This window comes from Gobius niger (assembly GCF_951799975.1).
Source record: "Gobius niger genome assembly, chromosome: 1".
NCBI lineage: Eukaryota > Metazoa > Chordata > Actinopteri > Gobiiformes > Gobiidae > Gobius > Gobius niger.
In genome coordinates, this window is record NC_136852.1 from 59,174,495 (window position 1) to 59,198,537 (window position 24,043).

General features: G+C 41.9%; 1 protein-coding gene across 1 annotated transcript; it reads left to right on the forward strand.

Annotated features, from left to right (window-relative positions):
- Positions 1-134: 134 nt before the first annotated feature.
- Positions 135-22,932, forward strand: slf1 (SMC5-SMC6 complex localization factor 1; the record flags this gene model as incomplete). The annotated part of the gene is made up of 17 exons (XM_079577154.1): positions 135-245; positions 433-511; positions 607-829; positions 919-1,072; positions 1,143-1,253; positions 1,356-1,421; positions 1,892-2,032; positions 2,994-3,163; positions 3,263-3,397; positions 3,496-3,649; positions 3,760-3,928; positions 4,007-4,152; positions 4,259-4,368; positions 6,587-6,672; positions 10,094-10,186; positions 11,008-11,190; positions 22,232-22,932. The coding sequence occupies 17 exons, from the start codon at positions 135-137 to the stop codon at positions 22,732-22,734; spliced, it is 2,634 nt and encodes an 877-aa protein (XP_079433280.1). The 3' UTR covers positions 22,735-22,932.
- Between the last annotated feature and the right edge of the window lie 1,111 nt (positions 22,933-24,043).

Genomic DNA, 24,043 nt, shown 5'->3' on the forward strand with positions numbered 1-24,043 from the left:
TAAATAATATTGACTTTGACAAACTGTCACTATTCTAGAAACTGGAAGACTTTTTGTTGTTGTTGTCATGTTTGAGTTGTGTGTTTTCAAGTGCATTTGAATCTCACTGTTTAAGCGTATTTCCTCCTAGTAGAATGGCAAAGGACACCTATGTCTTCCAAATATCTGGCATCAAAAACCCTGAGAATAAGAGGATTTTAATCAAAGGAATCCGCAAACTCCGTGGACAATACGTTGGGGGTTCAGTAAGTCTTGTCTGTACTCCAACCAGTTATTTATTCTTCTTCTGACAGTAACTAATAATGATAATAATGATAATAATAATAATATATAATAAACATAAAGCAATGTCTTATTTTATGAGTATCAAGCAGTAATATAGCCATTGATCGATTTATGAATGTACCTTTACATCTTCATATTGCCTTTCAGGTTTATCAGCATGCCAGCTCCCACTTTGTAGTCCCTCAGGTTTTGCCCAGTGAAAAGTTTCTTGCTGCATGTGCTGCAGGTATGTAAGAAATTCCATACAATCAAATCAATACAACAAAATTGAATCAAGTAGTCTGATATGCTTTTCATATTCTGTTTCATATTCTTTTACAGGGAAGTGGGTTGTTACTCCAAACTATATTTTAGACAGTGTAAAAAATGGATCTTGGCTTCCTGAAGAACCCTATGAGGTGGCCTTTTCCACTACAAAATCTACCTTCTACCCTGCCAGACAGTGGCGGGAGAAAGTCGCCAATGGGAAGTTGAAAGGGGCTTTTCAGGGATGGCGAGTTCTTTTGATGGTTCAAGAACCGTCCCGCAGGGCCATGTTTCATCGGTAAGGCATCAAATTGATCTCTGCACACCTCGTCCAGCATTTTCATTGTTTTGTTAGACTTTGAATCATAAACTGCAATCTTTCATCAGGCTCTTGAAAGCAGGAAAGGCTAAAGTCTTCAACTACAGTTCTCCCTCTTATCCTGGCATTACTCATGTCTTGGCTAAGCCCATTACAGAAGGCATAAGATCGCATGATGCCCCATGCTACCCTGTTAGTCACATAGTTCAACACCTTTTTGGGGTAAGTACATTTTATAACTTTTTATGAGTATTTTCTGCTGAATCCTATGATTTTTTTTTGTCTTTAATAGAAAAGGTATTTAGACATGAATTTCAACCTAGACGATAATGAGGAGAGCGGTTTTGTTCCAGACCTTAACAAATTAGAGCAAGACCTTAAAGACTACATCATCCAACACAACGTAGGTACCAGTACATACATTGAACACTTGTCTTTGTGAGTTCAGTTTATCAGTTAGTTAGTATCTTACTTTTTATCTGGCCTTTCTTGTCTTTCTCTGTAGAGCCAGTCACGACTCCATCTTTGTGAGTTCTTGAGTTACAATGACAAGTACTGTTCACAGTCCCAGGTAGACAAACCCTCGCACTCTGTCCACTCATGATCAACCGCATCTGTCTAAAATTACTGTGTTTCGCCAAGATCGGGTCATTCAATTACCTTTATGTCATACATTTCAATGGGAAGTGACATATAGATCAAGGGCGTTTCACAGCCAGGTCACAGATTTAACCATTACTGTCAGCTGGTCTGAAAGCTGTGATTGGCATACCTATTAACAATACCCTCAACTGTCCTGTCCGTACTTTACCCAAGTGGATCTCCATAAGATTGCTATTATGAGTTCATGTATTTCCATTACTTCTTCCTGACTCTATATGTTTTTGCCGATTTCTGACAAAATGGAATGACCTGAAGGAGCTTGAGATTAACTTCCAACTTCTATTACCCTTCTGCCCGCATTTCCTTTTTGGGCATGTTTTCTTCTGCTTTTCACATTGTTCCCTTATGACTTTTACAATTGTTCTTCTGTTCTTCTAGGCCATGGATGCAGACTTCAGCCAAATTGCTACAATGATAGAGTGTGGCCTTGTCATTGAAGCCCTTAACTCCATGAGCTTGTCCCCTGGTCTGCTCCCCCCAGCACAGTACTTGGTTTCTCTGCTTGAATATGCACAACAGGTGGGACCAGAAATACCACATTACATTTAGTTTTGTGCTAAAGGAATAGGCCACCGTTTTTACATACTGAGATATGTTCTTACCTTGGCTTAGACGAGCTCTTTAGTACCTGTCTGGTCTTCCCCCGTGCCTTCAATCACGTAAACACAGCGCAGTAAAATCATAACAGACGGCGTTAGCATTTAGCCTCTCCCCCTCTCCACTATAGCTCCTAAGTGTTACACTACAAAGTATAATTACACAAAATTAAACAATGTTTAAAGGAGTAGTTCGGCGTCCGCACAGTTACTGCGCGGATTTCGAACTACTGGTATTATTACGCCTTACAATATAGTTCCCCCTTTTATCCGCTTAGAAAATCCATATTGTTTAGTTTTGTGTAATCATACTTTGTAGTGTAACACTTCACGTACAGTGGCGACAGTGGCGTAGCTGGTAGAGCAGGTCGTCTCATGATTGTAAGGTCGGGTGTTCGAATCCCACCTCATGAAAGTGCACACTGTTGTTGTGTCCTTGGGCAAGACACTTCACCCACATTGCCCCCAGTGTCTGTGTACATTGTGTGTGAATGAGAGTATGAATGGGTGAGTGGATCCTTGCTGTAAAGCGCTTTGAGTGCCTAATGTAGGTGAAAAAGCGCTGTCTAAGTTGAGACCATTTACCATTTACGTGACCATATTTGAATAGGGAAAACGCGGAAGAGCTTGGTAGCTTCTATCTTGACCTTGGTAGCTATAGTGCTATTTATAGTGGAGAGGAGGAGAGGCTAAATGCTAACGCTGTCTGCGCTGTGTTTACGTGATTGAAGGCACGGGTGAAGACCAGACAGCTACTAAAGAACACGTCTAAGCTTAGGTAAGAACATATCTCAGTATGTAAAAACGGTGGCGTATTCCTTTAAATAGTAACTCCAAATTCCCCTGTTTGACAAGACAAAAATGTCTTTCCTGTTACGTAACAGGGAAATGCAACATTGGTCTTCCTCGGAATCTTCCAGCAGTTCTTGCTAAGCTTGCTGGTCGCAAATCCTCCTTGGATTGGTCCAAAATCAGTGAAGAAATATTTCTCAAAGGTGTTTCAGTGCCCTTGCTGCAAAGGTGGACTGTGGCCTTTTTTAGAGTCCTGCATTTGGTAAAATAATTTGAAAAAGTTACCACAGTTATGTTATGATTTTACTGCTAAGTGGCGGGCTTTTACATAAGTAAGTATTTGTTTCTATTTTTGTCACAGTTATTGCCTGTTGAGAGATTCCACCTGTCATCCTCTGCCAGGACCTGCTCTGCCAACACTGTTACATTTTCACCACAACCTTCTGGCTTTTATTGTTACGCTCTTTAGTGGGGAACTCTACGCCATCACCACGAGGTAGCAGCAATATCACACTCGCGGATCTATTTAGGATTTTCATAAAACTATTGTCGTCATTGAGATGCCTTGATAAAATGTTGTTATTTCTGACTTAGGGTGCAACTTCAGCTACATGCGTCTGAACGTGTGCGGGAATCATCAGGAGGTGCTTTGATATTGGGTACTTTTTGGACGGTGTGGGAGCGTTCCACTCTGTTGTCAAGTGCAGTGAAGGGACTCTCTCAGCTCTTGGTTGATGCAGCATCAGAGGTGCGTTCTCATGGATGCATCTCAAACAAACTTCTCTCTCGGTATTAGTTTCTTCATTATTTCCAACAAACATGTTATTTATGTTGTGATGCACATACTTTATTTTGTAGGAAGATCCAAAGAAGACCAAAAAGCAGGAATTCCGTGTGACTGACTCTCTTGTGGAACTTTTGACGGTGGTGGTGGAGTTTTGGTGCCAGCACAACTTCAAACTAAACCAAGCTCTAGTGGAAAAGGGCCTGAAAGACTTTGCCGAACATTTTGCAGTTATCAGCTACAGTATGTAATGCAATTATTAGATAAATATGTTCAGATTTGCATTAAAAATAATATACTTTTTATTTTTTTGACCTTAAGAGTTGTCACCAAGTGCTCTGGTGGAGCTTGTTGCCAAAGTTAATTCGAGCAGAGTGAAGCTGGCTTTAGCTGATTCAGTATTTAGGTGTCTTTGCTGCAGAAATGGATCCACTGTTGGAGATGACCCCCCTTGTGTTAAGAAAATAGTAAGTTTTTTTTTTCTTTTTTTTGTTGATTGAATAATACATTTCCAACAATTGCAAAAAATCTTCACTCTCCTTTATCTCTTTTTTTGTGGATGTCTCTTCATAGATGCAGCAATACCTACCAGCTCTGGAGGTTTTAAGTCAGTCTGCGTATCGCTATAGTGTTGAGGCCAGTCCCACTCTGCTTGAAGAAAGCATGACTGACACAGGCACCGTGTAAGTTATCTGTGTTGGTTAAATATATACTGTATGTACGATGTATTTACTGTACCTCAACAGCAAAATCAACTTTGGCTTCAAATACTGTATTCTAAAGAATTGTTCGCCTCAAATGTTGTAGAGTTAACATTTTGCATGCAGCGTACTTATACAACATACTTTGACTTCCGAGATTGTTTTTTCATTATAGCGTTTTAAAGTTTTGACTAGTTTATTTCCATGGCTGTGTGTGTATGGAGAAACCCGAGTGGAAAGGAACAAAGGAACACCTGGACAGTGGAGGAGTGTGTGTGTGTGAGGGATATGGAGTGCAGATGCATGAATGGAGAGACTGAGAGAAGACAGGCAAATAGAGGTCAGACAGAGGGTGAGGAGCTGGCATGTGATGGGTCATGCCCAGGCCTGATCCTATCAGTGTGTGCTGGATGACAGAAGGGGGTGCACAGGGAGGTTAGACCCCTCATACACGTACACACACTCTGCTTTGGACACAAGACTGACAGACATACAGATATCCCATCAGGCCTTTGTGTCTTGCCTTACGAACACCAGCTCTTGGCTCTCACCGCTCCCTAACCTCTCTTGATCAACCCTCGCATATTAAATCCCTCCGCTGTCTTGAAGGCTCTCTCACATACACACAGACAGAGAGTCAGTCCACAGGCCTATCAGACATCTGCTGCTCCACCAGCAGGTAGTTGGCCTGGAGTAGGACAGGAGTCACCGGGGAGCAGGTTCAGCTGAAGGCTACAGGTTCATGCACGACCACCTCCCTCACCCCTCCTACCACCACGGCTGCTTTTTGAACTTACTGCTACACTTTTCAATCTCTACATGGACATGGGTTGAGACTATATCAAACAGTTTAAAGATGGAAATGTACCCTGCTCGGATGAGAGACTTGCCTAGGCATGCCAGTGTGCTCAGGAAAGCATTGGACCCAATCAATAACTATCAATACGATAAATATTTAAATGGTGAGAAGATGTAAGAAATGTTGCACATTTTGCATCTTAATTTGGCGAGATATACATAAGAAAACAATCCTAATATGGTGCATACAAGAAGCATTATGAACAACATGACTTCTTTATCTGTGCGCCCGCCCCAGTTATTGCTGTCATCACTTTATTGATATTTATTTGTGTTATTTTTGACTTTTTTAAAAAGTGTTAAAAAACACACACACATAGGTGAAACAAGGAACATTTTTGAGTTGGAGCAGTTGCTTTTTGTCAGATTAAAGATGATGCATTGTTTCTGTGGTGTATATTTTGACATCCTCATTACTTACTGTTAACACCAACAAATTTTCTGAGACAGTGACTGTTGGGGCACGTACAGCTCCTGGCCAAAGCTGAAAACTATGTTTCCCACCTGAAGCAGATCATGACTCTGGACCATATACAAGCCAAGCATCATCGGCCTCTACAGATGCCACTCTGTACAGACAAGGGACTCTTGGTTGAAGTGGTCTGAGATAAAAGTGGCCTCTTCCCAGACACACTTCTGGACTTTATGCAGACGCACACAGAGCACAGCTCTTCTCCTCTCAGCCTTGTCCCTGTTAATAACAAGCAACGTGACAGGATGCGTGTTTCCTTCTCACTGCTGGGAGCTCCTTCCTGGCTTCTGAACAAGCCAATTATCAGGGAACAAGCCTCCTCTCTGTAATACGGATGGCACTCCGCTTCAATGAGACGCACGCGCACATGCCACCACATATACACACAGACACCTGTCAGGCTGCATGCAGGCTGATATCCTATACCCACTCACAGGACTAGTGACAGCCCACAGCTATTAGCACGCCACTACTTTGAAGAGGCTTCACTTTCTTTTACTAGTTATTCCTCCTAATGTGCTTGCTCACATTGAATCCTCCGTCTCTGCGTTTGAGGCGTTAAGTGGGAGGAAAAATGCTTTGGAGACAGGAGTGAAGGATTGTGTGTGTGAAGTGTGTGTGGCCAACACAGTGGGGGTTTGACAGATATTGTCATATTCCATATAAGATGATGCAGATATTCATTTGTTAATGACACTTTTGTGCTGCAGCCATGATTGTTTTAGTTTAAGTACCGTATACTGTACCTAGGATCCCAAATATAGTCATGGTCCGTCGCTGAAACTTTGAATTTTTTAATGATGGCTTATATATTATTAACATGTCACAATTGTCTTAAAAGACCCTTATGTTTCTTTTATCTTTACACAGACTTGAAAGCACATCGACGGAAGCCACTGACAATGGCACAGTCAAAGGCAACAATCTGAAAGGCTTGAACCGAGTCAATGCAGCAGGTAAGACACTGGTGTGCCAGGCTGCTGTTATAGCAGCACATTTGCAGGGGGCAGACTTTTAACGGACTGATGCGCAGCACTAGGTCATCAGTAAAGAGGGACATGATAGCCCTGTCATCACTTGGTGTTTAATCAAGAGCATGTAATCTATGGAGAGGGGTGATTGATTTGCATCACTGTCGTCAGCTGTAAGACCAACTCATCTGTAAAAATGGGGCTTATGGGCCCTCCACTGCTATGAAATGCGATATCATTCCCCACCATTAGAAATTGATTTCCCTGCTCTTGGATTTGTTTTCTTTGTCATTTTCACTCTTTAAAACACTACTAGATAAATAAACGCTACAGACAGAAATAATAGGCTTTCCCACACAGAGCAGTGACACATATTAGTATCCACAGTGTGCCTCAGATCTCCATTTTGGGGATATTATTGCAGCAATTAGGGGAGCACGGCAAATATACAATGGGCCGCTCCGGTGGAACTTCCTGCAATTAGAGGCATGGCACTCTGTGTGAACTCTCCAAGGTGTCAGAGCTCATATCTCCCCCTTCACCTGATCAGAAAGGCCCTGTGCCGGAGCAAAAAAGGGGCGCGGGGGTAAAACGGAGGGAAGGGGGTAGCACTGTGGCAGGAGACTCAAGGCTGTTGGCATGTGTTGTTTTTCTACTACGTGATCCCTATACCGATGCGGTCTCCATTAATTTTTGATGAACCTTCGGCACAGCATCTTCCCCTCTCGCCCTCTCATCCCGGCTCCCTCTCCCTCCATACTTCCCTGCTCCCGCTCTCCGCGCATATCGTATGTATGCTCAATGCTTTTCTTTTACTGCATGCTGCTCCTCTTTGCTTTGGAGCTTTTGTCTCGTCTCCTGGAACCTTCTCGGTAGCTTTGTCAAAGAAGCATAGAGGGGTTCAGGGATTTGGGGTGAACTTCTGTTTTCCAAAATTTTGCATTAAGTTCAGAAACTTTTGAAGATTTCAATCCAGCCCAGAACTTGGAATGTCATTTTCTTTGGGGGATCCCCAGTGGTTGCTGAACTTAAACCAATTTGTTTGTTTTTAAGTTATGCAACAATGAAAAAGCGATGACAAAGTTAAAGTTGTTATAAACTTCCATGTTTTTTTTCTGTTTATTTATTTATTTTGTTATCAAATTTCTATTCTATCTGAAAGATCTCCCTCTTAGTCATATGCATTGGAGCTGCTGACAAGTCCTGATGTGCAACATCAATAAATGACAACATTCAGTGGGGTCTGAAGAAAAGACAAAGATTCTTGGCCGTCGTCAGATCAGCCAAGAAGACCTTTTTCTGAAACATGTCATTAAGAATTAGAACCACACGAAACAAAGGAATATTACTGGACATAAGTTCAGATCATCTCCACAATGCTTAAAGTGCATATGACAGGTTTGTTTATTTCAGCGAAGCAGCAAATTAACGAAGAAATGTTGGGCAGAAAAGTTATTTTGATTTGAATTTTTAAGCTACTGACAGGAAGTGACATAGTTAAAGGTAAAGTTCCATTGCAGTTGCATTACATGGTTGACATGGCAACAGTTTGAAATTGTTGTCCTCTATCTATGTCACTTCCTGTCGGTGTGCAATAAGGAAGTGAAAGTATAAACATCACAAAAATGGTCAAACTAAAGAAAGCTGGGTACAATTGTTTAGCAAAATCTTAAATATAATTGTGTTTACGTTGTTTTAGCAAAAATTGTGTCTAATGTGTGATATGCACTCAAAAACGCTTTATGTTTTTAAAATGATTTCAATGTGCAGTAAACCATTTTAATTGTTCTATTTTCAGATATCATTTTGAAGAGTAGCTACTGTTGTTTGAAGTATGACTGCATCAGTCCTCTAATAGTCTTAAATGTCTTTTAACTGGAACCTTTATTCTGACAAATAGCATTGTTTCAGTGTGGCTTTTTGCTCCAACAATAGGCAGGCCAAGCGTCACTTTACAGGAGTGGAGCAGGTAGACTAGGGGACATAAAGAGCAACACATACATTTAACTTTTCTATTAAAGTGTGAAACTGGGGATTTATAGAAAAGGACAGGCAGATTTATCCTTTCCGTGCTTGTAAATGCTGAGCATGCAATTACCCCTATAATAGAGGCGTTGTGTCCAAATTGGAGCCATTAAAGTGATTTAACAGTGCATGGATTGGCCCTGGCATTTGCGAGGATGTGTACACATGGGGTGTAGTGGAATGGGTGTTTAATCACTGCGTTTTAGAGCCTGGTAATGGCAAAACAGTTCATGTAGAACAGTGACATGCCACACAGTACAACTTACTCATTAGAAGCCAACTTTAGGCTGCCTTCCACTGCCTTTTTGGCATTTTGGATAGGAAAAAACATTGTCTTTTTGGAGGATTTTTTCTTTATTTTTTTTCACCTCTTCAAAACCAAGCCTTGGCATTTACTATATCTTCTGCATCCTCAAACACCTCTCACCAGGTTAAATTGGATTTTCAGCACTTCCTTTTCTCTGAAATCTTTGAAATGCAAGAAAGCCTTTACTCTTTTCTGCCCCTTTTATTTTTACGTCCCCCTCATCCACCTCCCTTTTGCCCCCCTCCCTCGCCCGCCTCCCCTTTTGCTCTGTGCGCACTGGAGTGGAGCCCCCTGTACAGGCGTGGTGTCCCGGGGTGAGCTAGTAAAGCATTTATTATGGGCTTTGCAGTCCTGTATTATACTGGCAAGCACAGCGCCACTCATGCTTGGCCTTTAACTTCCCTCTGAAGTTCAGCCATACATGAAAAGAGGAGGGGGGGGGGGGGGGTCTCTGCACTCCTTAATGTATTCCTGACTCAATATTGTATCAAGAGGAAAAAAATAATAAGATCATGGAAAAAGGCAAATTGTGGGAGCTGTTTTGTTTTTTAGAATTCATTTTTTGTGCGGTTTGCTGGTATATATCGTGTGATGACAAATGCAGAGGGGAGGCGTTTGAACTTTGGCGCTGTGAAGAATCCTTTTGCAGGGCTTTGTGCTTGGGCTGTGTACCATAACTTCCTTTTCAAATGACATTATAGCGAACAAGTGGACATGAAGAAGCACCCCTTTCTCACAGCTACTCGACTTCACATCCACACTTTGAAGGGGCAAGTGGGAAGTCAGGCAAATTAGCCATTTTTAATTTATTCTCAACTCTTTTCCCTTGAAACGTCTCCCTCCTTTTGCCCCCCATTACGCTTCTTAAATTGCAATTGGTGGGACAGAGTTTCCAGCGCTTTGGGGCCATGATCTGGGATGTTATTGGTGTTTTGCATCATATGAAGGAGGACAATGGGCAGGACGCCGGTCACACCCTAATTTTTGGATTTCTCTTTCTGTCTTCCGGCTCATCCTCCTCTTCCTCCTCTCTGCTGGTCGTGTTTGTCCGTCGCTGTTGTGTCCATGCCAAAGGAGAGACCCTCCTCCACAGAGCGTGTAAGAAGAACCAAGTGGAGACAGTGCTTAAGATTCTGACGCTCCCAGACTGCGATATAAATGTTAAAGGTAAGGACCTTTTTTCCCCCCCTATAACCTCCGTGATAGCATCATCTTGCTGCGCTGGCTGTGGGGTGTTGTAGATCGTACGATGGAGGAAAAGTAGAGCGAAATGAGACAACAATCGCGTCATTGGAGAGGGTAACCTTTAGCTAAAATGCGAAAGGGTGTGTCTAAGATCAGCGATGTGGGTATGGTGATTCGAAGATTTGCAGTCGCTTGGAAACTATTGGTGAATCACTCCCTTTTCGTGTGTGAGAATGAGTGCGTGTTTTCCCTGCTGGTCAAACATTATGACTCTTGATCAGGGCTGAAATGACTTCTCACAACTGAGAGGTTATTTGAGAGATTCTGCTCAGTATGTGAACAGGTAGAGCTATGTGTTAAACTAGAAAAGTAAATGTAAATTATATTCAGCAGTCGCCTTGGAGCTTGCAGACTTAAAGATGTGGACTAGGTTTGTTTTTATTTGCAGACATTTTTCTTCTCATCCAATTTCAAATTCTGTTTACATAAAAAAAAAACTGTGCATGTGAGACGAAACTTCTTGATGGCTACTTTTGAGAAAAATGTCTTGAAGTAAGTAATATGTTTATATTAGTGACTGCATTGAAAAAGTGGTTCATTAAGGCGTGGGTGTGGGTTGACTCCCTGCTTTGTTATAGATGTAGGACAGTTGGTCACATTTATTACTGACAACAGTGGCTTGTTTACTTAACAACCATCAAACAGATGTTTCTGCTTCTATAGTAACGTAATTTTTACAGCATTAATGGCACTTTTTCTTCTCATCCTCATCAGTAACTCATACCTTTTGTATCTTTACACAGACCATGCAGGGTGGACCCCTCTGCATGAGGCCTGTAACCACGGCAGCACTGCATGTGTTCAGGCGTTGCTCCATCATTGGCCCGCTCCAATCGTCAACAGCCAAGTGGGTGGAGTCAGCCCTCTGCACGACGCCCTGCTCAATGGGCACATGGACATAGCCCGACTGCTTTTGGAGCATGCAGGTATGTTATTTGTGAACAGTATTGATGAGTGTTTTGTGTAAATAATGATACGCTGAATCATGGGTAGTCTTTATTTTCCTTTTTTGAGACAGTTGATTTTTTAATTATCATTTTTAAATTATCAGTAGCATTTTAAACTTATTACTTGTCAAAGCAACAAATACAGGGAATCCCACATTACACATTGTTTTTATTGCTGGGTTTGCAGTTCATCACTGTAATTCCTTTCCCCACATAAGAACATGTACTTGGAATTTCTAATGAGATGGACGGATTCCAATTGGACACTGCCTCTTGAAATATCACTCCATTTAATCTGTCTTTCTCCCGACAGAATTATGAATAAATGTCTCTTGTCACATTGATGGAATCATATAATGTCAAAATAAAACACCTTTAACACGTCGGACCGGTTGATTGCCAGTCGAGCTAATCTTTCGAATAAGCCATTTAGCTAATGATTTAATGCAGTTGTGGTTTGCCTCTGTTGCTGCAGCCAAGACAAGCTTTTAAATTAATGTGACCAACAAATGGAGCTGTGCTCACTGACAGGTTGAAAGCTGCTTTTGACCTCATCATGAGTGAGAGCAGGCTGATCAAAAGCAAGGACCTGTTGATGGGCCTGCACTGATAACTCATTTATATGATATATTGCTGCAGAAAACTCTGCGATAAGCAATAATATGGCCGTTTAACGCCACTCTATAACCCTAAAGCTGGGGTCTCCAAATGACTGACTTTTGAACCCATTGACAACAATTTGTAAACATTTTACCCTCTACTTTCTTCCTTTTTTGTAAAACTAGCTCTCAGCCTAATGCAATGTTGGAGAACTCGAAATGCCCTAAAGTCTGATAATTACAGTAATTCCTACTGTACTTAACCACTTATCCTTCCTGTTGATTGCTTTATTGTAGAGTATCCTTTCCAAACTGGCATTTTGTGTGCACTGTTCCGGTATTTCTGGTAATCTTTGTCTTTGTAAGACAAACTACTGCACAGATACCTGGCAACAAATGACAACAAATAGAAGGGTGTTTGGGACCATTGAAGCCTTGCTCTCACAGTCTATAAAATCTGGATGATCTCTGCCTCATTGCTTGTCCCTATAATCCTCATGCTACTCTTGACTACAGTATGTGTCCAAACTGATTACTCCAGCTGCTCATAAGTTGTCTACTAATGTCTCCCTGACGTGATTAGAAGAGTCAGGAACTGCCATGTACCAAATTCATACGCAGTCGTTTCAGTGGAAATGTGTCATAACAGAGGTAGTTTGGTGTGTTTGCGTACCATACCTCCGGAGGTTTGAAGCGAGCGTGATGGGTGTCATCGGGGTGTGGGGTGAGGGGAGGTAGGAGGGGTACGCTGCAGCAGGTGGCAATGTAATGTGTGTGTGTTTTTTAAGAGTTTGGGGAGGAGTGTCATTTGCCAGCGTCAAACAAGTCTCCCAAGTAACATACCTCTGTCTCGGCTCACTTCTCAGTTTGACTAATTATAGTTAATTTGATTCGACTTTCCCATTAACACATGTACATATTCTGTCCTCAAAAATAAATTAGACTGGGATTGTTTAGTCCCGGTGAGGAAACAAGAGTGCTTTTTCCCTCTCTCGCTAACAGAAGAGCGAGCAAATTAAAAGAGGTCAGATGAAGAAGCAGCTTTCTGTATCTGTAAAATTAGCAGCCAGAGTGGAGTGAGCATGTGTGTGTGCTGCAGACGTCTGGCCTGTTGTCTAGGTCAGGTCTCTTCTCTGGGACCAGGAGAGCAATGCAGATGAGAATATTCCATTTTAAATACCTGCAGGCTTGTACGCTCCACAAAACTACTTTTTCTCTCTCGCTCTGGCATTTCCTTATATCTTTCCTTATAGCTGGTAGCTTACCTCAGGGCTGTAGCTTGGACATTTTGACTCCATGCCATTTACTATGTGATCACTTTGCTGTGAACTGTTCTTTGCTTTGGATACTAATGTGGCAATGTAACAAATGTAACTATTTCGTCAAGTAGAGAATCAGCTTTTAATTAAATGCCAATATCCAGCTGTCACAGACTGCACATGAGAAGAGAATTGCAATTTTATTGCAATATTTTACTAAACTATTTTAACTTACATTCCATTAAATGAAAACAAGAATCAAACAAGATCAAATTGGTTCAAATAAACCACATTAGAAAAAATCACGACTAAAACTAGACTTTCCATGCATAGGCCTGTCACGATAACAAATTTGAAGATCGATATATTGAGGCAGGAAAGTATCGCGATAAACAATATTATTGACTCTAACGATACTACATACTGTCAACTCTCAGGCATAAAAATGACAGTAAACCTTTGTTCTAAAAGTGCATGATCATATAATGAAATAATAAACATGAAATAAGATGTAACTTAATGTGCTTCAGTTAAAAATCAAGGTTTTACAAAGAAAAAATAGGGGGAAATGTTGATAAATGTACAGACAATAAATATCATTTATCTGTTATTTATTGAACGATAAGTCTATATAGTAATTATCGTGACAGCCCTACCCATGCATTTATTTTAGGTTTAGGTATACTAAGAAATTAAGCTACATGCGTACGAGTGACCAAAAAAAAAAGGTAAATTCCCCATATTCGCTCTTGCGAACATGCCTTTATTTTTACAATCACGTACACAGCACTGGCAGGGGAAATGTCTTGCCCAAGTACACCAAAGTATTCACTGGCTGGAGCTGACAATCTTTGGATTGGTGGGTGAGCATTCTGCCACTTGCATAACTTCTGTATGGAATCAAGTACGTCGTTTAGTGTTTTTAGTGGTACAGAATGGCTCTTTTGTATGATTTAATCTAGATTGTGTGTATGGAATGGACTTTTAAATGTTTGACCTAAAGGCTTAAACCATACTTAATTATCCAAAGCAGCCCTTAAGTCCTTTCCAGGATTTCTAAGCAGAACAGATTGTTGTGTTTGTGCCCACAGTTTTAAAACCCATTCATCAGACTGCTTTTAAAAAATTTTGGATGAAGAGACTTCGCCGCATTATCCCAGAACGGGAAAGCGGACTAGTGGACCAGATGCGTTTTCATTGCTTTTTACTTTTTATTTATTATACTGTGTGTGTGTGTGTGTGTGTGTGTGTGTGTGTGTGTGTGTGTGTGTGTGTGTGTGTGTGTGTGTGTGTGTGTGTGTGTGTGTGTGTGTGTGTGTGTGTGTGTGTGTGTACGTGTACGTGTGTTTTTTCCATTATTGAGTGCCTGCTAGATCTCCTGGAACTATATTTCTCATTGAGGCATTCACCCAGTCCTAGTTGTCTCCAAAAGAGCCTGGGCTGAACTCGGTTGCCAAGGGTTTCGTTAGGCCAGAGAGGGCAACACTGGCACACAAACAAAGCACTCGATTTCGGTGATCTCACCCTATTGTACGCCTGTCTGCTGCTAGGGCCTTGGCTATGTGCATTTTAGGATTGAATTGTAAAAAAAAAAGAAAAAGAAAACGGGGTGGGGGGGAGGCTGATGTATCCTACCCCCTCTACCTCAGTTCCCTCAAGGCTTGGAGAGCTGGCAAGAAAAGGATGCCATGGCTAAGGGCAAGGCTGATTCCGCACGCCCCCCTCCCTCTCCCATTGCCCAAGGCTGCCCCACATGACCCTCTCTGCGCGGGTTGGTATTCATTTTAGCGCAAGGTTCGAAGCGTCCTTGGCTATATTATTTTGTGAAGTCAATATGTATGCATGCAAAGTATTTCCCTGAATCCAAAATGCTGTAATGAGCACGTTCTGGCTTCTAATTAAGAGACTACAACTGCGCACGATGCCCCCTTTCTCAGCTGTTTGGATTTTTGCGCGGTGGCCAGGGCAGCCAGTACCCCTGATTGGAATGGAAAAAGACCCGAAGCCGTGCAGTTTGAGCCCTGGCACGCACCCATACGCACACACACAAAGGGGCGTGTCGGTAAGCAAAGTGGGCGGCGACATAAAGAAAAAAGGCCTTGAAGCTGTCACCACCATGGATGGCATTGTGGCCCACCAACACATAAGCCCCGTAAGTCGTCCCAAACTGCTAATTGGTAACGCACTTTCGCCTACTAAGCTAAGGTTTTTTGTTTTATTTTTGTGTTATTTTACTGCTCCCTGAAAAAGTGTGTCCTTGATTTCAAATTGACAATTAGTCTAGATTAGACTAGATGGTAAAAAGTCTGCAGGCTTCTTAAGTAAAAGCTGCACACCCTGTATTTCAGACAGTTTAGAAGTTCATTTTTCAGTCCTCTCTCAAGCGTTATTAATGCTTCTGTCCTTAAAAAGGAGAGCTCTAACTCGTATCATGAAGTCAATTAATACTGGCCAGAGAAATTGCAGGTACTGTATTTTCTGGACTATAAGTCGCTCCGGAGTATATGTCACACCAGCCTTGGCAACTACCTGGGCATGGAGGCGTAACTGCACTGTTAACAAGCCTCTCCCGGCAGCACGTTGTTCAAGCTCTTGCAAAGTAATTCCTCTCACTATGGCCATCTAGCTTTTAGCCCGCGATTAGATTTTTTTGTTTTCTTCAAAGCAGTAAGAGTAACCACTGCTTTTTGCCAGTCCCTCACAACTTTCTCGCTCACTCCTAACTTTCTTTCTGCTGCTCAATTACCGTTTTTTTTTTATCTTCAGTGGTACAGGAGTAGCAGATATTGGTAGACAAACCTAGAGCGCCCTCTAGCAGCTGTCAGTGTGAATATAACAAACATGTGATATATAAGTCGCACCCCCAGCCAGACTCTGAAAAAAAGTTATAGTCCGGGAAACGCGGTAGATATTTTTTCCCACAGTTGTCCGGCACTACTGTATTTTGATGTTTTTGTCTTGTATTTGCTGTTTGTACTGGCACGTTTACGTTCTTCGCTCATAGTGTCTCTTCAAAACTTTCCCAGACCAAGTGCTGTATTCGTGATTTTTTTTTTTTTTCCAGTCTGCCTCGTTTATTAAAGAAAGACGAGAAAAGTCGGTCTCAGTAGCTCACTTCTGTGCACAAAAGAAAATTGCACACACTTGATACACTTCATGCAGCAGTCCCTGTGGATGCTGATGTGAACAAGCTGAAAGATGTCATTTGCTCCCTGGCACAGCAAGCACTCCGTCCCTTTAGACCAGTGGATTCAGTCATGGCTACACTGTAGACACACACACACACACACAAAGCTGAATGGAGTTCTAAAATTCAGTTTTTTTCCCCCTGAAATTAGTTAGATGATAAAAATAGTATTGGATTGAAATGTGAGACAAAAAGGTATCCCTTTCGTCTCACAGCAGGAAAGTCCTTGGCCTTTCTATGTGAAGTTTGCATGGTCTATGTCTGTGCAGGTTTCCTTTGGGTGCTGCGGTTTCCACTACCACTAAAAACATGTACAATCGACTTCCCTTTTTGGCCTGAACTCCCCTGAAAATGAATGAATGAATTCTGAAATCTCAGTGGGGCCTTCCTGGTTAACCTCTTACCTCCACCTGAACCGAGCACATTATCTCTCGGCTTTACCCAAATCTGAGAGTTTCTCGACTGGAGGTGACAGATTAGGCCAGTGTAATGGCTCATTTGAAAACTAAGACCTACACAACTGACCGTAAATTTTTTGTCGCCACATTTTTAAACCGTTTCTGTCTCTTTTTTTGTCGTGTTTTCGTAGTTGTTGTGTATGTTTGTCACATTTTCATTGCTTTTTTTCTTTACATTTTTGTCACCTTTTTCTCACGCTTTTGTGGGATTTTTTTGTTCCTTTTTCATCACTATTTATTCATGCTTTTTCTTGCTTGTTTATTGTGTTATTGTTGCTTTTCAAGCGCATTTTTGGCGCTCTTTGGTCACATCACATCTTAATTGCGTTTTCATCCCTATTTTGCTTTTTGTGAAGAAACTTTTTAGATTTGGGTAAAGCCAAACTGGAGAAAATGTACTCGGTTCAGGTGGAGGTTAAGAGGTTAAATAATTTCTGGTAGCCTTTGGAAAAGAGTGTCTAGAGAGCGACCCAAATGCTGTTACACACACATACAGCGTCTTTAGCGTGATAATCAAGCGTGTTTGCCTGTCATTTCTGGTGGCCTAATAAAACTTAGAGGCCACAGTGGCCACACAAAGTGAAAGCTCGCATGTGTACATTGATACTGTGCATGAAGGTCATAAGACGTAGGTAGCTGAGGCTAAGGAACCCAAATCATTGTTTATTCCACAGCCCTCTTTCACCTTAAGGCATTTTAAATGTTTTGTACTCGCATAATAGCTGAGTCTGGGTTGGTCTCAAAAGCACGCTACTCCATCAGCAAACAAATGTTTCAAGGTCCTGTTGGGTTTTGTACTTGTTTGGCTCCGTTTGTAAATTGGCAGTGGTTTGATAAAGAGATTTTGTTTAGTTGACCATGAAGATACAAGGCCATGTTATTGCTCAAACCTGATACAAAATCATAGTTTGATATTAAACGGAAATAATAAAAGGTAACAGAATGAACAGAATGAAGACATCAAGTTGTTTGTTTAGTGTTTAGCTGCCCAATCCTAGGCCCTGGACAATACACTTTTGTTAAAATACATTGGGGGCGATACAATTCGGGAGGGAAAAAAAGAATACTATGCCACAGTAGTGAAATACAATAGGAAACTTTTTTTAGGGCCCGATTCACAACTCTTTTAAGCGTCCCCTTTATCAGAAGTATTCTAATTCTTACATCCACATTTTTGTTTTGAACATATTCACATGCGGCTGGTCTTTTTCTTCCCCCCAGTGTCCTCTGTCGGATTCTTTAGTCGGTGCTTTGGTGCTCCACTCGGCTGGCCTTGTTGTTTCTAGTCGCTGTTGCCTACCCGCGCTGCTCCCTGTGGATGTGTGCTGCGCCGTGCCCCTGGCTGCAGTTCACACACACTCTCTTTTTCAGCCTGCGATGGGGGAGAGGAGGGAGAGCGTGTTTACCGCGCTGTGGAGCTGCCTGCTTCTCAGCTTGTCTGCCTCCACCGCTGCCTCAGACCAGAGAGACTGAGAAGAGGCATAGGGGGAGGGCGCGTATAGCTGCATCTTTCTTTTCCCCTTTGCCTCCTTTTGCGCCAATTTCGCTCCCTCCTCCTCCTCTCTTCAATATTTCTTGTCTTCGCCTGCCCTCTAAAGGCTAAAGGGCTCGGCGGTTCTGCGTATGTGACTACATCTGGATGGTGCATCAGGCTGTACATCGCCATGTGAATGGGTTGCGTTCACTACGTCCTGGAATTGGGTTTCCTCTTTTTCGGGAGACCTACCTTCTCCGTTTTTTAATCCGGGGTTTGGTTTACAATACAGAGCTGTACGATATTGAACACAAATATTGTCATAACTGTCTTGAATATTACAACGATATTCACGTGTTGTTACATTGACTGAAAAAAACGGTATCGGGACAAACAGCCAAGTCAGTTGTGATATTGTGATATACTGTGGCTTCCTGCAATGTTGCATCACCTCAAATTGACATGATACTTCTGCGGTTTATTGTGCTGCTGTCGTGTTTGTTTGAATATGTAAAGAACAGTGTTGAGCAAGTTACTTTCAAATTGTAACAGATTGTACATTAATAGTTACAGCTTTAAAAAGTAATATGTTTGTAATACATATTACTCTTTCAAAAATGTAGCTGAGATACACTACTTTGAGTTACTTTTGAGTTACTTTTGGCAAAATATGAACTGAAAATAGGAATAACACCACAGAGCAAAAGTGCAGTCAGATATATATTTCCTTCGCTTTGTCCCCCATTCTATCATATTTTGTTTTAATGATGTTAGCTAAATGAAAGTGCAGATCTTACAGTGTCCAACTTGATTTGGTTCTGCACTTTATTTGGAGAGTTTGGCATTTTTTTCGTTTGTACATCAATACAAACCATTTAAATACACTTATAACTTGAGTTACTTAAATTGTAATGACTAATATATTCCTGTATTCTGTTTACGTAATATGTTGTATTCCTTAGTTACTGAAAAAAATAATATAGTTTTGTAACTCGTTACTTTTGCAATACATTACCCCCAAGACTGGTAAAGAATACATTAAACTTTGTGCTAGTTTTTGTTTCTTGTGGAAAAACCCTGAAACCACGTCGGAACGATTGAAAATTTACAGTTTGACAGGCGAATTCTAACACCAAATTTTGCCTCTCCTGCACCTCAATAATAATCCTTAGAGACTTCAGAATATTACAATGTCACGTGAACACAACCTATTCCCCTCCTGCTTTCTGCCTGGGAGCTCGGTCTGAGCCGGGCCTTTTCACACTTGTGTACACACAAGCATACGCACATACAGAGGGTAGTGTAATTACCTTGTGCTCCCGTGTAACTCCCCCAGGTGCGGCATTTATCTCTTGCGCAGAATATCTTGACACCCAGGCCTCCTATACCTGGATCCACATCAGTCGCTGGCTTTACTCTGAAGCTGTTCCCCAGACACAGGTCTCATAACAGGAGCTGTGTGGAAGTTAAAACCACCTGCCTGTGTTATTCTAACCTTGTATAATGTTCTACTGAATAATGCCAGCGATAACTGACCACTTGTCCAGTGTGTGAGAATGGGGATTTTAACAATGAAATACATACATTAGCCAGCACTAAAGGAGACGTAACACGCATGCTGCACACGGTTATGAGTAATTCTGCTCCCTGTGGTCATTTCTTCTACTGCTCAAGCGTTCCAATGTGCATAGCCTGGAATTTATTGCGTTACAGAGGATACATGAAACTGGTCCACATTTTTTAGATCATTATGGCAACAAAGTGTAAAATAGTGTTTGATATTATTTCCCAATACCTGCAAGAGGTACATTACCCCCTTTTTTAAATTAAATAATCGTTTTTGAAATGTGTCTCTACTGTACAGCCATTAGCCATTATTTTGATGAAGTTCAGGTTTTCTGTGTCAAACAAAATAAATACGTAAATTGAAACTAGACAAACGATAAATCATGTAGTTGTTCTATCCACCTCACCTACTTTCTTTTTCTGTAGACTTATCCATGACAAGCCACTGAGGTGCAACATCTTTTACTTCCCCTCCATCAGATTCAAGCAGACGAAGGGTGACTTTATTTAACCGTTGTTTTTTTTTTTCTTCCACAACCTATTGAATTAGTGGGTTTGGTGGACCAGAACCTCTGTGCAAAGTGTCAGGCCATGGTTGGCTTCACTTATTGCAAGCCACTCCCACTAGATGAGCTGTAGATGAGTGTAATAGCGAGGACAGCTTGTTATAGAAACCCCGTGATTATGGCCCTCTGTGAAAAAGCTCTCTCGCTCTCTCCCTCCCCTCCGCTGCTCCTCTCTGGTGGCCACTTTGATCAAATGGCTGCTCTTATGTCCTTGACTGCTGCCCCCGATGGCTGACCTCTTGCATTTGAAATTTCCTCACTTATGTAAAAGTTTATGTAGATTAATGCCACAATTTATGCAGATTGAGTTTTTCGCCACCGCCGCTTGAAGCACTAAAAGGTAGATGAGCACCGACCTTCCTTGCTAACAGCTACGTGAGCTCGCTCCGATTATCTCATGAACAAGGCACGCTGTGAAAGTTCAGAAACAAAGACAGTGATGGAAAGAATGTATTATCCTCTATTTTGAACTTTTTATATTATGTAATTTGTCAAGGCCAGAATGTGTACGGCATCCTCACTGAGCAGAGCCATTTACACGATTGGCTTCCTTTAGAAAACCAGATCTCAGCAGTGCAACATTACCAGAGACTACTGTCAACAGTGATATCAAGCTGTTTTTGAGCAGCTTGTGTGTCACCCTAAGCCACTGCAGAGCTGTAAACTCCATCACGAGTGGCAGCGCTACTGCCGAGGTTGAACAGTCAAGTGCCATCAAGAGCAGTTTGCCTCAGAAAAGGGTTCATGTGAAAGCAAACAAAAGCTCACTCTTGACTCGACCTGCTCTCTCAGTCTGAGTGCACACAGGTTGTCTGCCTGGAAAATACATTTGAGGGTGAACAGGCAACGCTAAAAGAGACAGTAAATGCTAGTTTATAACTTTTGTGAAAGGAAGGATTTAGCTGTGACAGTTTTGTCTTGAGGGGGTCCAAGTAAGCTAAGGCCCTTATAGTTTTCCTCAAGGTCATGCAGGAAGATGCAGATTTGGATGAGAGCTTTGACACTACAAATTACTTGTTCTTCAAAGTATTTCCTTAAGCCTTCAGACCAGCGCAGCTGAGCATAGAGAAAGGCTCGGAGCTTAAAAAGTCAACAAGAACGTTGAGCCTCCCATCAGGTCACTAACCTTGTGCGTCTCTTACACAAACACAAAGTGACCCGCCAGTCCCACAGTTAAGACGAGTGTCAGCTGAAGTTAGCGCTGAAGTGAGCTAAAAGCCCAGGCTGGCACTGAAGCCCAGTGGGAAAACAGCTGTTCACTTAAGCTCTGCTCCGCTGTGGCTGAGTGTGTGTGGATGATTGTGTGTACAGTAAAACACATTTGTTGTGTTGTCTACTTTTATGAACTATTTATATCAGTTGCTGTGTCCCACCATTGACCCATGCTCCGTCTTTTCTGCCTGGCTTCTGAATGTGGTGTTTTGTCTGTGAGCCCAGCTAGCCCGGTCTGCTTTCATTCCTTGAATTCAAGAGAACATATTAACTTTTTTTTTGCATATGTTATTGTTCCTGTAGAGCAGTGGTTCCCAAAGTCCCTGGGGGCCCCGAGAGCTCGTCTACAAGTACATTGAGAAAATAAAGATTTACATTTCTTAGCTACATAATACTGCTTTAAACCACTATTTAGCCTACAGTGACGGCTTAATTTTGCTTTATATGTCATTTTAGCCATAAAATATAAATCGAATAGAGTAAATATATTATTATTGGGGGCCCCGAGAGATGTTTGGATCAATAAGGGGGCCTGAACTTTGGGAATTGCTGCTGTAGAGAAATTCATCCTCTGTGTTTGACCTATTGTTCATGCTTTTGTCGTTGTCTATTGTGCATATTATAACTGGCAGCAACGTGGTATTATAAGTTTGATATACAAGACAAGGAAGTGAGCTGTTATCTCTTTTTCCCCCACAGGTTCAGTCATCCTGCAGCAGAAAGACCAACATGGAAAGACACCCTTGGACTTGGTGTCTGATGCAGCGCAGAGGGAGGAGCTTTTGGACTGCGCTCGGGCCGGAGACACTGCCCGGAAAAAGAGAGCCACCAAGGTGCAAAACTTGCCCCTCCTGGAGGCCGCTTCCTTTCTGCTCACACTCCTCATCATGTCCTACCAGAAGGAGACGGGGCTGCACGCTGTTACCATTGACGCAGGATCCCGCAACCTGCGCCAGAAGATGCTCAGCACCTTGAGGAGGCACTCCTTCGAGAAAGTGAGCTCGGCTTGGTCAGACCAGCGGGTTGTGAGGCTGCTGCAGGATGTGCACACTCTAATGGACGTGGGTAGAGGCAACTATGATGGACAGGTGTCTCAGCCAATCAGGGAGTGTAAAGGAGAGAACACCCAGTTGTTAATGTGGAGATTGGATGTACTCAAGTCAACAGGCAAAGAGCTACTTCACCTGTTTAAGAAATCCTAAGACTCTGAAAAGCCATCACTACGTTCATTGAAGTTGAAATTCAACAGCAGCACATGTTACTGATGTTTGTGTGTGAATTGTCACTATATTTTTCTTTCTGTTCATAGCAATTTCTACCTCGTTCTAAACACTACACTTGTTTCTATTAAAAAAATGTTTCTAAAAAGTTTACACAATGCCTTTAACTTTCTCATGTCATTCTTATTTGTTTGTTCATGTAAATTATTGTTTTATCATTGTGAGGCACTAAGGTGGAATGACTATTGTTTGTAAATGTGTTCTATAAATAAAGGAGACTTGGGCTTAGTGGATCATTGATTCAAGTAACTGACACATTCACACACTTGGAAAATTCTAAAAAATATTTAATTTTATTTTACCTTTTTTCCCCCAGAAATATATATCCATGTGGTAACTGCAGTCGCTTATCTTCCAATGCCTTTGTTACACACCGTATGAAGCAATGTCACAGGCAGCCAACAATGCAAGGGCCAAAAAGACATAAAATAAGGCAGGCATACACATACTCTAGAATATTAACAGGCATACAGTAGAAAATACAACAATAAATTAGCTATGTACAGTGTTTTTTGAAAAATAAATAAGTCATTTTAACTTAATAAAAGTGCTTTTTTTTCTTCTTCTTTCAGTCTACTCTGATACATTCCTTCATCTAAATGCAAAAAAACACTTTGGCTGGCTTAACAAAACCATTGCTTTTATATAAAAATGTACAACCAAATACCACACAGCAGTCACAACAACTTCTGTAAATAATAACTACATACAGTCACATACATATCTGTTATTTCAGCTATGTCCAGCAGGCATAAAAAGCCATCGTTCATGAGAGAAGTGCGTGTTTGGTGGGGCAGGCTGTAATCAGTCTGCGACACGGCTCTGGGGGGACGGCCTGTTATTGTCTTTCCAAGTGGATTCCTCAAAACAACAAAACAAAATCAATGGCCCTCTAGAGTGACACATCCGCGCCTGTTGATATTTAAGCATGGAGATGGATGGGTACAGAGGGGTTGGGGGAGGGAGGGGGGTGTGTGCGGGTAAAAGGGTACAGGCGATGGCATGCGGTTAGACAGTTGACAAAATGGCAGAAAGGAGTTTAGGAGGCAGTGGGAGACATGGGGGAGCACCAAGATGGAGAGCCAGGGATGAGCGGGATGAGCGCAGACCTTCTCGGGTGGAGGCTGAGCTGTGATCTTTCAACAGATGCTCAAAAAGAGAAGCCCAGGAGACCCCTGCCTTTAGACAGGGTCACCACCCCGCTCCACTGATGAATGAGACAACCACAGAG